Here is a 14647-nt window from a genome sequence, read left to right as displayed (position 1 = left end):
AGAAAGACGGTATCGTGTCGTGAAATCTACCCTTTGACCGGTCAATAGGAAACGTTACAGCATCCGCACCTCAATTTCTCATTCACCGTTGCCGCCAGCCGTTGACTTGCCTTTGACACCCACTCACCGTTCTCTCTGTATTCCATCAGCCTCTGGTTGAAGAGAGCCTTGTACTTGGAATGACGGGGAAACCCAATCCCGTAGCCGGTCATTGCGAACCACGAGCCTACTGTGAGGAGGACGCAGTCAGAGTCCTGTCCCACGAGGTACTCCAGAACCGTTGCGTCGTAGATAAATGCATCCACGTAGCTGGAAAGAAACATAAATAAATTGGATAAGTACAGTAAAACCTCGTTAATGCGGACCCCGATAAGCCGGGCTTCGCTTAATCCGGACAGGCAAAAGGAAAAAAAATGCAAGGTTTTAAATGTGGCTAGAAGTCAACAAGAGAACTTCCCAAAGAAATGGCAGTCAACCACTGATGAAATTCTGTTTCCCGCAGACTTTGTACGGTACTGTATAGTGTATTGAGGCCTATGCCCTTTAAATACACCTTAATAAAGGTTTTTAGTTGCGTTCTACTGTTCTTCTAGATTATTTTAGTTAATCCGGACTTTCGTTAAACCGGTCAACTTATCCCCGCATTAGTCCGGATTAACGAGGTTTTACTGTATACTCTATCCCCGGAATCTGTAGAGCAAGGCTGCGCATAGCAGCAGAGTACACGGAGCTGCGAAGGCTGGTAACTGCAATCGCCCCCTCCACGCAATCCCGTTCCCTCCCACGTGTCCATTGTTGGAGCTGTTTCTACTTGCGCAGAAACTTGTTTTTTCTTTCGCTTGTTCCAGAGATAATTGGGACAGAGAATTGATATACAGGGTGAAGCAAAAGTAGTGTTCATTGGACAATACATATACAAACATACGGAGCAGCGGTGGTCTAATTGTCGGCCCCCGTGGCGGAGTGGTTATCTCAGCGCGCTACAACACCAGGAGTCCCGGGTTCGAATCCTGGTTAGGACATGGATGTTTGTGATTGTCGTGGGATACTACCGCATAGGGGTATTCCTTTTAAAAAAAACGTCGGTAGAGGGTCTGACCACCAGGCGGGAAACCTGGGTTCGACTCCTGGGATGGATGATGTAAGGTCGGACTTTTCTCGTTCTTGTCCCCCGCATAAAACTGCTCCGACGCTCACCGAGCCTCAACTAAATGGGTACCTAGAGTCAACAAGGTAAAAGCGGCCGGAGCGTGGTGGTGATCACCTCCAACATGGCCGAGATCGATAGAATGAGATGGGCCTTACCACCACAACCCCTGTATATGCCTCATGACATGGTGCAAAGTGCACGGAGAAATTTACCTTACCTATACAGACATACACATGATTGGTATGCAATGGTTACACTTACAGTACGTGTTCAATATGCGCACCATCTGCGTGGATGCATGCTACAATTCGACGTCTCCAGTTGCGTAAGATGACTGCTAGTGTGGTGAGGAGATGGTGTCTGTGATCCTTTCCTTGAGGTGATACAGGCTCTTAACTTTATTATAGTACACCATGACTTTTAAGTTATAGATTTTTCTTTATTTTACTTCGCCTCTTGTGCCACTTTTGGCTAATTTGGAAAGATGGAGATGAGTGATGATATGATGAAATTGATGAATGGACACTCACAAACATCCATGCTCAGCCCGGAGTTCGAATCCGGGATCCCTGGCGTCGTAGCGCGATGTGATGACTTTTAAGTGTCTTCACAAGTAATGATCCAGGGGTGTTAGGTCCGGCTCCCGTTGTGGCTATCCAACATCACCAATGTAACCTGACTTTTGCCGCACCCTGTAGATTATGACATACAGAATATTAGCATGCAATGTTAATTGGACATGATCCAGTGTCTATTCCATCTGCTACTCAGTGGCGCATAACGGTGGATGCAGAGACATTTTGGAGGAGCACAGCACTTCCTAAATCCTTTGATTCGAATTTAACCCCTTCTATCTTTTCAAACAATATGACAGGCGCAAGATGCCATCGTCAAAATGTCTCATTTCTAACATCTAAAAGCACAAATAGGTTTTTTTTGTCTACATTATGTCCTTATCTAAAATAATCCAAACTACATTGTGATAGAGTTACGTAGAGCTTACCTGTTCCCGTACATGTTCTAAAACCTGTTGAAACTGTCTTGAAAATAGCGATAATATTCTTTAAGAAAGATCATTTTGTAAATATTGTTCTTTCTATTGACAGTTCAAAGTTATGTAAATTATATTGTAAAAAATAGAGAGCTAGGCCTTTCTAAAATGGATTAATCATATTTTTGTATACGAGGTACAACCCCCAATCAAAAACGCTCCTTCGCCACTGTTATTGTACTTATTCAGACTATGTTTCGAGAGAGTAATTCTCCTCTCGTCTTGAGGTGAGCAATTTCTTTTCGTCACGTGATGGGAATGACACCCATGACAGGCCTGTAAGTTTACCACAAGCTGGTTGGCTAGTCAACTAAAATCACACAGGTGTGTCGTAGGTTCGATTCCCACCACCGGAACAAGATAAATTGTTTGCCTGAAGACAAGAGAACAAGCTTCTCTTATTTGAAAACCTCAATCAATATTCTCCTATCTCTATATATATATAAAAATGGATGTATGTGTGTGTATATGTGTATGTGTGTGTGTTTGGTTGGTCAGTAATATCTCTCAAACGCCTGGAGCGATTTCAACCAAACTTGGTACGCATATCACTTGCAATCTTGAAAGAAATACTGTGGGGGTAAGATACCCCTGGTACCCCTATGGGTGGGGTGGGAAGGGGTGACATGTAAAAATAATCGATAACCACCTATATTAAATTCCGCACAAACAGACATCCGTGAGTCTATGCAATCCGCACAACGATAGTATTTCTCGGGTTGTCTAACATTCAGACTGTGTTGCGAATGGAAAAATAAAATGCCACAAATGACCTAGATTAGTGTCAAATCCATAGTTTTCGGAGTCGCTATGCTAATTGGTGACATTAACGATCACATTTAAAATTAGTTACCTTTCACTATAGTTACAATTCATTACTTTCCTGTCTAATACAACATTGGGATAAATAAATACCCGGGCAAAGGCGGGTAATCAGTTAGTATATTTTAAACACGAAACAGGCCATAATATATTACCAAGTACCAATCTCGGATTTTTACGTATCATTCGTTGTTATGTAAAATGTCGCAGTGAATTTGGTTTGTGTATAAACGTACACATCAATAAAAGGCACATATGTACTGTTGTGTATTATGAAACTTAGAACGTATAAATTTAAATCTTCAGTGTTATGTTTTGCGTCGAATGCGATGTCAGAGAGCTACGACTTTGTTAAAGAGTGCTAAAACAACTTTTCGAACTTAGACTTTAGTCGAGAACATCAAGGCGAGCAAGTTTCCTTCATAGTACTTTCATCGTCGATGTCTCGTTTCGACGCTGAGATCCATCGAGAACGGTATTTTCTATGCAGTAGGTGTGCAATCGCGTGACACAGATTCACTCTTGGTATAAGCATTTAGACTTCACAACCTGAAACAATTCATACTTTTCAACTTACCCTTCCTTCACGGAATTTGGACAATCCTCACTTTTCAACTCATCCTATCTTCACACAATTTGAGCAACCTTCACTTTTCAACTCACCCTTTTTTCACAGCATTTATTCCCTCCACAACCGTGGACCTGTTGAAAGGCCTCATGTACGAGTGCATTTCTGGGAAATTTCTTCTCAGGACGGCATCTGTGTTTCCGTGTGGAATGGTTCCAAAGCGGAAAGGGGGCTTCATAGAGTATGGGTTGTTCAGCTGAAAAAAATACGATTTAAATATATGTATACCCCTGTAGTGACTTATTTAAGTGAATGGAAAATCAAGGTTGAAACTCATCTAAGTGACTTCGAATCCAAAAAAAAAATCAAAAAAAATAGTATGCTTGTCATCACTCATTGAAAAAGTATGAAAATAATTTTGTTAATATTTTTTCATACGCTATGATCTTCTTAGGGTACAAAAGGCTATAAACCCAAATAAATTGCCGGTCCCCGTGGCGGAGTAGTTAGCACATAGCGCTACGATGCCAGGGGTCCTGGGTTGGAGTCCTGGCCTAAGCAAGGATGTTTGTGAATGTCCATTCATGAATTTCATCACTCATCCCCATGTTCGCCAATTAGCCAAAAGTGGCACAAAAAGAGAAGTAAAATAAAGGAAATTAATCAATCAAATCAATGAAAACACATATAAATTAGCACAACTTAAAGAAGCAGTCCTAAATAATATTATATACAGGCTACTGTGTGTAAGTATATATAATATGATATAACTTCAATGCGTATTAATACATAAGATTGTATTTTATTTAAACCTTCTCTGGAAGCTTCATATTGACCAGGACATTCACTTGTTTACACCAGTCGTCTATTCTCTGTGGTAATTCAATATTGCACAGTTAAGCGTTAAGCAAACTTCCTGATGTGTTGAGGATACAGAAGTTTCGTCAGGAAAATAGGTGGTGAGCTGTTTGCAATAAACAGGTGGAAAACTCACGATTCGGCATGGAAGAAGAGCTCCATGGCTTGGGTTTTTAGAGGTAGACAGGCTGGGAGAGGACTGACTTTTGATTTGGATTTGAGAGAGAGAGGAGGTCGAGAGAGAACTTGAGAGGAGAGGTCAGAGTGTCGCTGGTCAACAAGCAACGAAGTCCAAAGAGAGTTTAGATTAATTGCATTCTACGACATTTTAAATTCATCATTATCATTCTTCTGATAGACAGGTATTTATCCAACCAACATGCATGATTCAGATTTGAAGGTTCATAAAACCGATTGAGTGACCATTGTTTTTTCTAGTTGCTTAGAGATCTTATTTCAGATTTGCCTTTCGCAGCCAAGCATTTAGACTTGTCACTTCAATGACAACTGCTCTCATCATTTATGAGGATGAATGATGAATAAGCTACATCAAACATTCATTTATTGTGGGAGTGGTAGGTTTCGTTCCCATCATTCAGTAGAATGATACGTTACGGAAATGCTGGACATTTCCTACCTACCACTCTTATGGATTAATACGAATGCATGATGAATTGTTTTCTCAACTAGTGCTACAAAAGAATGTAACCTTCGATTCCCTGGCTTGTCATTTTTCATCCATACAATCTCTTGTATTTTGTTTTCTTATACTCTCTATTACAATTGTCTCATATATATGCTATTACTTAATAAAAGTAGCATAATATTTTTACTAATGCCATGAACTACAGCACAGAAAAAATGTGTAGAGTATTCAAGGGAGTAATACTTTATTCAATATATGTATGAACAATGACGTATGCAGGATTTTTTGCAGGGAGGTGCAAGCAAGGTATTTTTTTCCAGGTGGGCAAATGAGGCATATTTTCAATCAAAATAGTGATGCCTCCATAAGAAACACTGCTTCAGTCTGAATTTATCATATTCTATCAACACCTTTAAAATAATTGACATAAGTTACCTTGAATGAAATGAAATTATGTGTAAAATATATACTCTTTAGGTGGACATTTATTTTCCAGGGGGGGGGGGCGCGGCCGCCTTTGCACCCTTTTCCGGAAGCCCAAGTCAACAAAATACTTTGCGTTGTAAATATAACAACTATTTATATACTTTTATTTTCCTCTATTTCCAAACCGCGAACTTTAATTATAGTGTTCGCTATAAATTTTATATTTGAAAGTTTACCATTTTTTAAAATTTTGTACCAATGACATTCAATCCTATTGTTGTTTTAATTATCTTCAATTTATTCAAATATCTACTACCATTGAATGTTAAAATTTGCATAAAAGCTTAATGCTATTCTAATCACTAAACTGTAAATGAAAATAAATCGATAAAATATATTTTAACGGTACTATATGTTATATCTTTTGAATTAATGCGAGAACACTGTGTATGATGCACCTACATTATACAGGGTGTCCCAAACAAAAGTGGTGGAAACCTTCGGGTATACTTTTGTTTGCAACACTCGATGCAATCAATATTCATAACGTATGTTTCTGGATGACTGAGGTGTTTCCTCGCCTCCAAAACCTATTTACCTACCCTTTGATCGTGAATTCCTGTAAGATCATGAAACTCTTCCCTGGTTATCATGAAGGCAGCCAAGTTAGCTGTGTAGATGGCGAGGAATATGAGAGCGAACATTGCCCAAACATTTGCCATAAACCTGAAAAAGAATGAATGTATATAAAGCGTAATTACCATAATAAGTTCATTACAACTTATACACACACGCACATGTATACTTAAAAATAATGGTTGTGTTTGCTTGCAAAGTTGGTACTATGGTCTTTTACGCTACTATTCTCAGCTTCTGGAACCTGTGAACAAAGGGGTTCCGAGTTCGATACTCTTTAAAGACACATTCAGAGCCGGACTGGCCCAAGCGGGAAAAGCCAGTGACACCATACTTCCGTTACGGCACCGACTGTTCTGTCATGAGAAGAGCACAGTAGAGCACGAAATGGAAAATTTCACGTAAGGGAAAGTCTTATTTTCGATAACATTGTGTTGTCCTCTTTTTGTTTAATTACTAGTGTGATGAGCAGTGGTGGCGATTAGGGGGGCGAGGGTGGGAAGTTGCCCCAACTTTTCGCCACTTTTGTCCCAGCACTATGCTAAACGTTATCTACAAAGGGAAATATACTGTCTTTGGCCCCCCCCTCTATTTTTGGCAACTTGCCTCCTGGTTTTGGAAGCCAATCGACGCCACTGGTTGAGAAGTAAAATTATAATACTTAAATGCAGGGTGGATACAAATTACGATTTTAATTTGAAAAATAATTTTGGATATTTTTGTTATTTAAATCTAATTTTATTTCAATCATTTTTTTCATTTTCTTTTTTAAAAAAAAACACTCTTGAACTTGCTTGTATAGTTTTTCGCACCATACGTATGTATATACGTACATATGTATGGTTGTGCGTTTCTTATAGAAAGGCTTTCTCTGGCAAACGGCCTTGTAAAATATTTGAACAGTTTCATTAAAGCAAAAAAATTATATGTAGATATGCATTTCTCTGTTTCTGATACTGTGTATATGAACCTACAATGGCAATGTTTGTTGAGTGTGTTAATGAAGTTATATTTTCAGCAACTTTTTACTATACGTATAATTGTAACTTAAAATATATTGTATAGCTGTGTAGCTGAATTTGGCAATTTTTTAAAGATGAAATGAAACTCTTTTCGGTTTAACATGATTAGTATTTCGTACAGTTTTCTACACAAAATGTTTGCTATTATTGCGTATAAAAATTATAGAATTTGAAATCAAGAGTAATTTATGCGTGTTCATAGTTTACATATTACATTTACTTCCGTATGAGATTCACCCCATCAGCATCTTGTTTCATTTCCTTCCCTTTCTTGAGGCTTAATAAGCACCATTAAATGATTAAGAGATTAATATACTTTCAACAAAAGTAATTATGATACCTACAAAATTCTTATGTACATTATTCTATAAATTATTTCTTTATAATCAATTAAATCAGTGATTTTAACCCATTAAAGAAAAGTCACCTGATTTAAATAGCTTAAGTCAATCCACCTTGTTTAACGCTCTCTTGTCCAAGCATTCACGTAAGCTTTCTCTATGTGGAGATGAATTGTTGTAGCGAGGGAGCTTAGCAGAGTATGGTAGCGACAATGTTACCTTTATCTTTTTGTATTTCTGGTTTTCACTTTTTTATTTGTTATTTGGATTCGATTGTTCTGATATATTACCCCAGTCAAGTTTCAAGTCTAGCAGCAATACGAATCCGTGTCACTTGCGCCGAGTCATTTGCGCAGAGGGTTCGTATCGGTTCATTTCCGCCGCGACATATGTCAAGACCTCCTTGGTGGGTTTTCCCACAATCCGGAGTGTCATTACCGCCGCGCGCACGTGTGTTTATGACATTGCCCAGCTATAGCTGTGTTTATCTTCCATTGAAAAGGAAGGTGATTCGTAAATGAATGTAAGATGAAAGTATATATGAGGGATCTACATTGGGAAATTAGTATTAATGTAAAACTGAGACTTGAGAGAGACGACAAGATGGCTGAGAATATGGAAACGATGGAGACAACGCACGGGAAAGCCGTCCCTTATTTGCATTTCTGGATGCAATTTCCACTTTAAACAAGCAATTTGGAGAATTGACCCCTGAATCAGAAGTAGAGGAGGGATTCCTACTCATCATGGACAGTTCTCCACTCGATCAAAAGGTCCAGTGTTTAATGACTACTTCGTGAAACATTGGTTGGAGAACGAACATGTTCCAGTATCTGTGTGGAACTGTTGCAACCAAAGACACAAGACAAATAATGCCGTTGAGTCATGGCATTCAAAGCTTAACAAAGTCATCGGGAAAAGGTAACCCAATGTTTACGTGCTGCTTGAAGCCTTCAATGCGGAAACAAAGAGAAACTCGTCTGCAATTGAGATGGTAGAATTGGGTCTATTGGCTGGGAAGAGATGAAAATATCAATACATCAAAAGGACAAACGCGTTGAGTGTGTTCCTTCGAAGTACAGAAACTCGGGCGATCTTCGAGGATTTCATGTAGTGTATAAATGATTAATAGTTAATAGGCTGATTTATGTATTTTGTGTTGTGGAATAAAGTTGATACAAGTGTTCCTGTGTAACGTCTTTTGAAATAAGTAAAGTCATATTTGACTCTCTGGATAGGTTTAACGTTTCAGTGTAAATACAGATGTGCAACGTCATGTTTTAAGTCCACTTTATGCACTATGCACCATGTGCCCATAAACACACGTGCGCGTGGCGGGGATGACACTCTGGATTGTGGGAAAACCAGCGTAGGAAGGTCTTGACATATGTCACGGCGGAAATGAACCGATAAGAACCCTTGGCGCAAATGACTCGGCGCAAATGACTCTGCGCAAACGACACGACACCCTAGCAATATATCCAATCCCTGATCATCAAAATAACAATATGGAAATATCTTTCAATTGTACATGTTAATTTTCAATAAGTAATATTAATGCAGAGTATTGAGTATATGAACATTAAATTCAAAAGTATTTTCCAGTTTGGCGAGCTGATAACCATTTATGATTTCTCTGTTTAGAGTTTAAAAGGGAAAGAAAATTCCGGAAGACTGGTTGATACTATTTGCTGTTTATGCATTTAACAATTCTAGCTCACACTGGAAAGGTACAGCCAACGGCGAAAGAAACAGTAGGCGAATTGTCCACCACCATTTTCATTCGGTCTGTATTACACAATGAATTGAAATAAATACGTCAATAAGCAGAGAACAATGCCTGCTTTCAACCAACATAGTTTCATTCCTTAAAACAACACAGGATGTGGAATAAAAAAGTAATGAAAATAGCGGTGGACAATTTGCTTACCATTATCTTTGCCGTTGACTGTACATGTAGTGGAATATCCATTTCAAACCCTTGAGTACAGTACATACATACTTTTACACACATAAAATAAAATAAAGTTAATGCATTTTGCTACATTCTCAATACATAGCGCCGGATGAAAGTTCCCTCTAATGCACTCTGAGCGAATTTTAATGCACGAAAAGTGCATCATTAGAAGTATATGCACTTTAATATGTTCCTGAAGTCAAAATATTTGTGTCAATTCACGTAATTTGTGTTCTTTGTGTATTTGTAACATATACAAGACTTAAAAGCTACTTTCCTCTACCATAAGTCTTTTCTACACTTACGGCGGCCGGTCCTAGTTCTGGCAAAGGAAGTGGGGAGCGGCGTATACGCCGCAGACAAACCAGACAACAGCGGTGCCGCCGATAGTTTCGAACGCGGCGGTAGACAGTACTACGTACACCTCGTTCCACTGGCTGCTGCGTTTCTTATCGTGCTGGATGCTCGCTTCCCGGCTCCCCACTTCCCTTGCCAGCATGAGGATCGGCCGCCGTAACAATAGAAAAACCTATAATACACACTTAATTCACAATGAAATGACACTTTAAAAAATATGTATCAAGCTTGCATTTTTCTTTCATAGATGGCAGCTCAAGATCATTAAATATATTTACGTAAAAAATACTTGAAACTAGAAAGGTAATTATTATGTCACGTTTGTGTATATAGTAATTAATTTCTGCAACGTCCGTCAGTAACAAAACTTATGAGTGATTCTCAATTAAGTGCAACTCTTTTAAATTAAACCAAAGCTTTCAGTAAAGTGAATAGTAGGATGGTATTAATTTACTGCTTTTACGCAAAAGATTTATGAAAAAAAGTTTTCCAGGTCCTTCGGTAAGTTATTTTGATGTTCTCTACACGTTTCCAAGGTCCGTGGGCGCCATTAAAATGACACCCTGTATATATATATATATAAAGTTATAAAGTTTAGGATTTGTATGTCACAGAGGTATTTTCTCTGTTTGGTGACGAAAAAGTTCAATGACTATTGTGCTTGAAACATATTCTCTGCCGATTTCCCTCCCTCTGGGTCCATGTTGTTTCTCTCTAAGTTCTAAACAAAGCAAACTATCTGGCGCCACTGTTCCCCCATGGTCGTAATTGCATACTTCTGATCCGTGTAGTGTTGCTAACTTTTGAGTCAGTTCGGTGCTTTGTGGCATTCAAGCCTTGCGAAGTAACGTTTCCCGGAATTCAATGAATTCCCGGTGCTATTGTGCAGCAAATTAAACCTACGTAATTCATTCTTCATATCAACAAGTAACTTTTACTAACAACACAAGTATAGTATTAAAATAATTTGTGGATAATTTTGAAAGTTATGTATACAAATTAAAATTTGGTTAGAAAATTAATACTTGGTTGCTATATGAGGCTATTAAACTTTCTTATGGTTGTTTTGAAATTTTATCTCTAACAATTCTAGTTTCCAGAAATTTTGAACAATTTAAAGCTTATTGGAACCTACTTCAGGATTTTTCGAACGTAATATAATACTTTTAGAGCCTATTTTATGATTTTAAGAACCTATTAAGGGATTTTAGAACCTATTTTAAGAACCTAAAACCACACTTTATTAGAACGTAAAAATCCGAAGTCTACTCATAATAGGAATTTTTGTTGCTAATAATTAATATAAGAAGACAAATTTTCGTACATGCGATATCAAGGAAGATATTAGCCAAAATGTTGGCTCATGTTGCATACGTGGCGGCCATATTGGAAAATTCGCCTTGTTGGACGTAAACCACATCGTAGATTGGTAGACTTTCGCCACTTTTTCTCTATATATTTGGCTATGAGATACAGTCAAAAGAAATTGCTTTACAACTACTTCTAGGTTGAACTCTAAGATGCCTAGGATATATCAACTTGTTGAGAAGTGAGGGATATTTGTAGTAATACTATAATCCCTCTTGTTTTAGGGTGTTTCTAGATAGATAATAAAAGTAACCCTCCAATCTATTTATATTTTTATCGTGTTTGTATTTCTATGTGAGCTGAGTTGAAACCAAATCACTCATACGGGTTGCTAATCCGACTACTTGGTGGGAGAGAGACAGAGTGTTTTACTTAAGGCCCTCTATTAATAACATTTCACCATCAGACCGGCCCTGGACACATTTCCCAGCTGTTCTGACCACAAACCTTTACTGTAGGTCCAGTCCCAATCAGCGTATCCGTTTATTAAATGAACGTGAATAAACTTTGACCCATCTCTATTAGGGATTAAAAATATTACAAATACTGCACAGTATATTTGCTTTACTTGTATAAAAGTAAGCTATATGTGTTTTCATGGACGCCTTCATATCTTCAAGGTGCAACAGAGTATCAAATGGAAAAAAAGTCATTAAACATTCAGTGGCTTTCAAGGCCGAGGTGGCCGTCAAGCGGCGGATAGGACACCGCGCAGTGAGAGCGCGTCTGCCGGCAAACTGGATGCAACATCCACATAACTGTAACCGCTAGCTGTGTAATGAAATAAGCGCGTAGAATTACATGGACAGTTAAAATTAAAATGAGCACGTCCCTTGTTACAAGAGGTTCAAAATAATGTCCTCCTGCATCCACACATTTACGGCATATTTATAGGAAATATTCACTAACATGTATCAGTTTCTCTTCCGAATTGCTTCAATTTCTCTCCCTGATATTTTCTTTCAATTCTTTCTAATGTGTGGCTTCAGGTTTGAAAGCTTGGTAGCTCGCCACGAAGACGTCATGAAAATGTGTTTCTTGTGCAAGACGCCGAAGGACTTTTTGAAGAGTATGATCCAATCGTGCACCAACGTCGTCTACTTTCTCCTCAGTAAGCACACGTCGTTTCACCCTTCGCTTCATATCAAGAACAGAACTCGTTTCCCTAAATTTGTTCATTGAACATTGTCTCTGTGTGGAACAAGATTATCTGGGAATTCTGCTGCAAGACGACTTCTAAGTTTCCTACAAGAATTCGAAATGACGTAAGACTTGTACATAAAAGGGTTATGTTTTAAATTGTACAGATAGCGTGGCATTATTAGGCTGCAGAAACTAACTAACATTCTCTAGCCTTTTTCAACCCGAAGGTTTATGGCTTCAGCAACACAAGCCTTCAATCTGTCCTTCTCCTGGGCAAGTTCAGTCCAATCATTTAAATCTTTACCGATTTCCTTTCGGTCCATCTCAACTGCAGACTGCAGAAATCACCAGTAATACATAAACTAAAACTACACAATCTAAAACACATGTTAACACCTTAATACTTCACAAACTCGTGCAAACTGTACACCAGCTATCTGGATACTGAAGCACTGACACTTCCAGTGTCAAGGTCAGCGTACAGCTGTGGGTCTATATGCCGGCAGATGCGGTCTTACTTCCCACAGAACGGCGGCTATCTGGGCCGTGAAAGGCACTGTATTTTCTAATTGCGTGAATAATGCGATTTAATAGAACTCAACAAAAAGAAGTAAGGTTTACAAAGCCGGAAAAACACCTTTGTTCTAACAGTTATAGATTTTTTTCTAAATATTGTTGATATATACCGACCAGACAGAGATATAGATCAGGGTAGTTCGCGTTTTCCTTCTGGAATGACATATATAATATAAATTAAAACGACCTTTCAATCTGGATCCACCCATGACATACTTATACAAACAAAAAAAGTCAATGACAACATTGTTAAAATTCAAATCCTGAATAAAACCTGACAGTATTTATTTCCAAAACATGTTTTTAAAAGTGAAGTACATCAAATCACTGCATCATACCTTGCCGTATATCCTCTGGGACAATCAACATTTACTGCTGCCTGGAAGAGGACTGCCCAAACAAGCCACAGTTTCCGACATAAGGAATATTTATGCTCTCTCGGTGGTGTCATCTGTTGGCAAAATATTTCATAATTGTGTTAATAAATGATAAATAATTTGTACCTGTTGAAAGATTTCTTGTCAAACAGCAAGCATTATTAATAAAGCTTCATGCATGCACATAAAAGTCAAATGTTACACACTTTCAGAACTGGCTGCTTTTTACAAGCTGATATACAGTTTTTTTCTTGCTTTAGGTTCGGCTTCTGATATTCTACTATTACGAGAAATAACCTACATTTATTAAAATAAGTACATTATTTAAATCGTTTCTATTGAACTACATGAAGCAGTGTAGCTAACCAGTGACCATGGATATTGGAAAATCTTAATTCGTATTTGAATTATATACTAGACGCTCAGTTTCACAATATAATCACAACTTAATTCCTGTTTAAGTGAATTCAGAAAAATTACAAGCAAAAGAAACACAATCCAATAAAAGAGATTTAATAAATATCGTCGGTTTCAAAATAGGAAAAATAACTGTAATATAATAATCCTATTCCTGCCTAGACCAGCAGTAAGTATTAATAGGATATTTGCATGAACTTTACACTCGCATAAATCCGCTCCTCTATTTGACCAAAATAATAATAATAACAAAAATAACGGAAAAATAAAATTAACTTGGGCTGAAAATTAGACAGAAAAGAAACAAATTTATAATGCCCAATTTTTTAACTGATGCGGTTTCCGTTTCCTTTCTCACTGTTTCTTTATAATGACATGAACATTAACAGTACACCCTGACAATGTCGAATCTAAAACTTTAACCAATAGTTTCATGCAACAAAATACCTATCTCTTACTACGAGTAGTGTGAAATTCGACTTGGATTCGCGCTGTTCGTAATCGGGATTTTTTTAAATCTCAAATATTACGAGAGTCCAATAAAAATTGCCAGGCAGACTGTACACAGCTCAAATTTACATGACGTATCAACTATTATTTACAAAACGACCTCAAGGCTGCAACACTGATCAAGTGAGCTTCAAAGCGCCATTTTTGTTATTTTCAAGATGGCGCCTCCTCTACACAATTGCAACAGTGAAGAGGAGTGGTTTCTTGCCCTCTGCCAGCCTAAAACTTACAGAAATTTCTCGGCAAATGATAATTCAATAGCTGTGTGCATGCTTAACACACCAGCAAGTTTACTAATGGAGGAGGAAGTTTGACAATGGCCTCAGTTCTCAGGCAGATGGGTGGAAAGGCTTTCGCAGTGGCTCATAAGTGACTGCACGTGGACCACAAGGACTTATACTTCTTAAGGTATACAGATACTA

At 38.0% G+C, this 14647-nt stretch overlaps 1 protein-coding gene across 1 annotated transcript in view; it reads right to left on the bottom strand.

Annotated features, from left to right (window-relative positions):
* Positions 1-127: 127 nt before the first annotated feature.
* LOC145983335 (glutamate receptor ionotropic, NMDA 2C-like) overlaps positions 128-14647 on the bottom strand; it is a gene marked incomplete at both ends in the record, with an annotated part of 82959 nt that continues 68439 nt past the window's right edge. Inside the window, 4 exons of the mRNA XM_083116476.1 lie at positions 128-309; positions 3687-3847; positions 6124-6247; positions 13260-13372. Of these exons, the coding sequence (XP_082972602.1) occupies positions 128-309; positions 3687-3847; positions 6124-6247; positions 13260-13372 (580 nt within the window). The remainder of the gene's footprint in view (positions 310-3686; positions 3848-6123; positions 6248-13259; positions 13373-14647) is intronic.

The sequence above is a fragment of the Lepisma saccharinum genome, unplaced genomic scaffold (genome assembly GCF_977018435.1).
Source record: "Lepisma saccharinum unplaced genomic scaffold, izLepSacc3.1 HAP1_SCAFFOLD_815, whole genome shotgun sequence".
NCBI lineage: Eukaryota > Metazoa > Arthropoda > Insecta > Zygentoma > Lepismatidae > Lepisma > Lepisma saccharinum.
The sequence above is the reverse complement of the archived record's forward strand: the minus strand, read 5'-3'. Positions and strand labels throughout refer to the sequence as shown.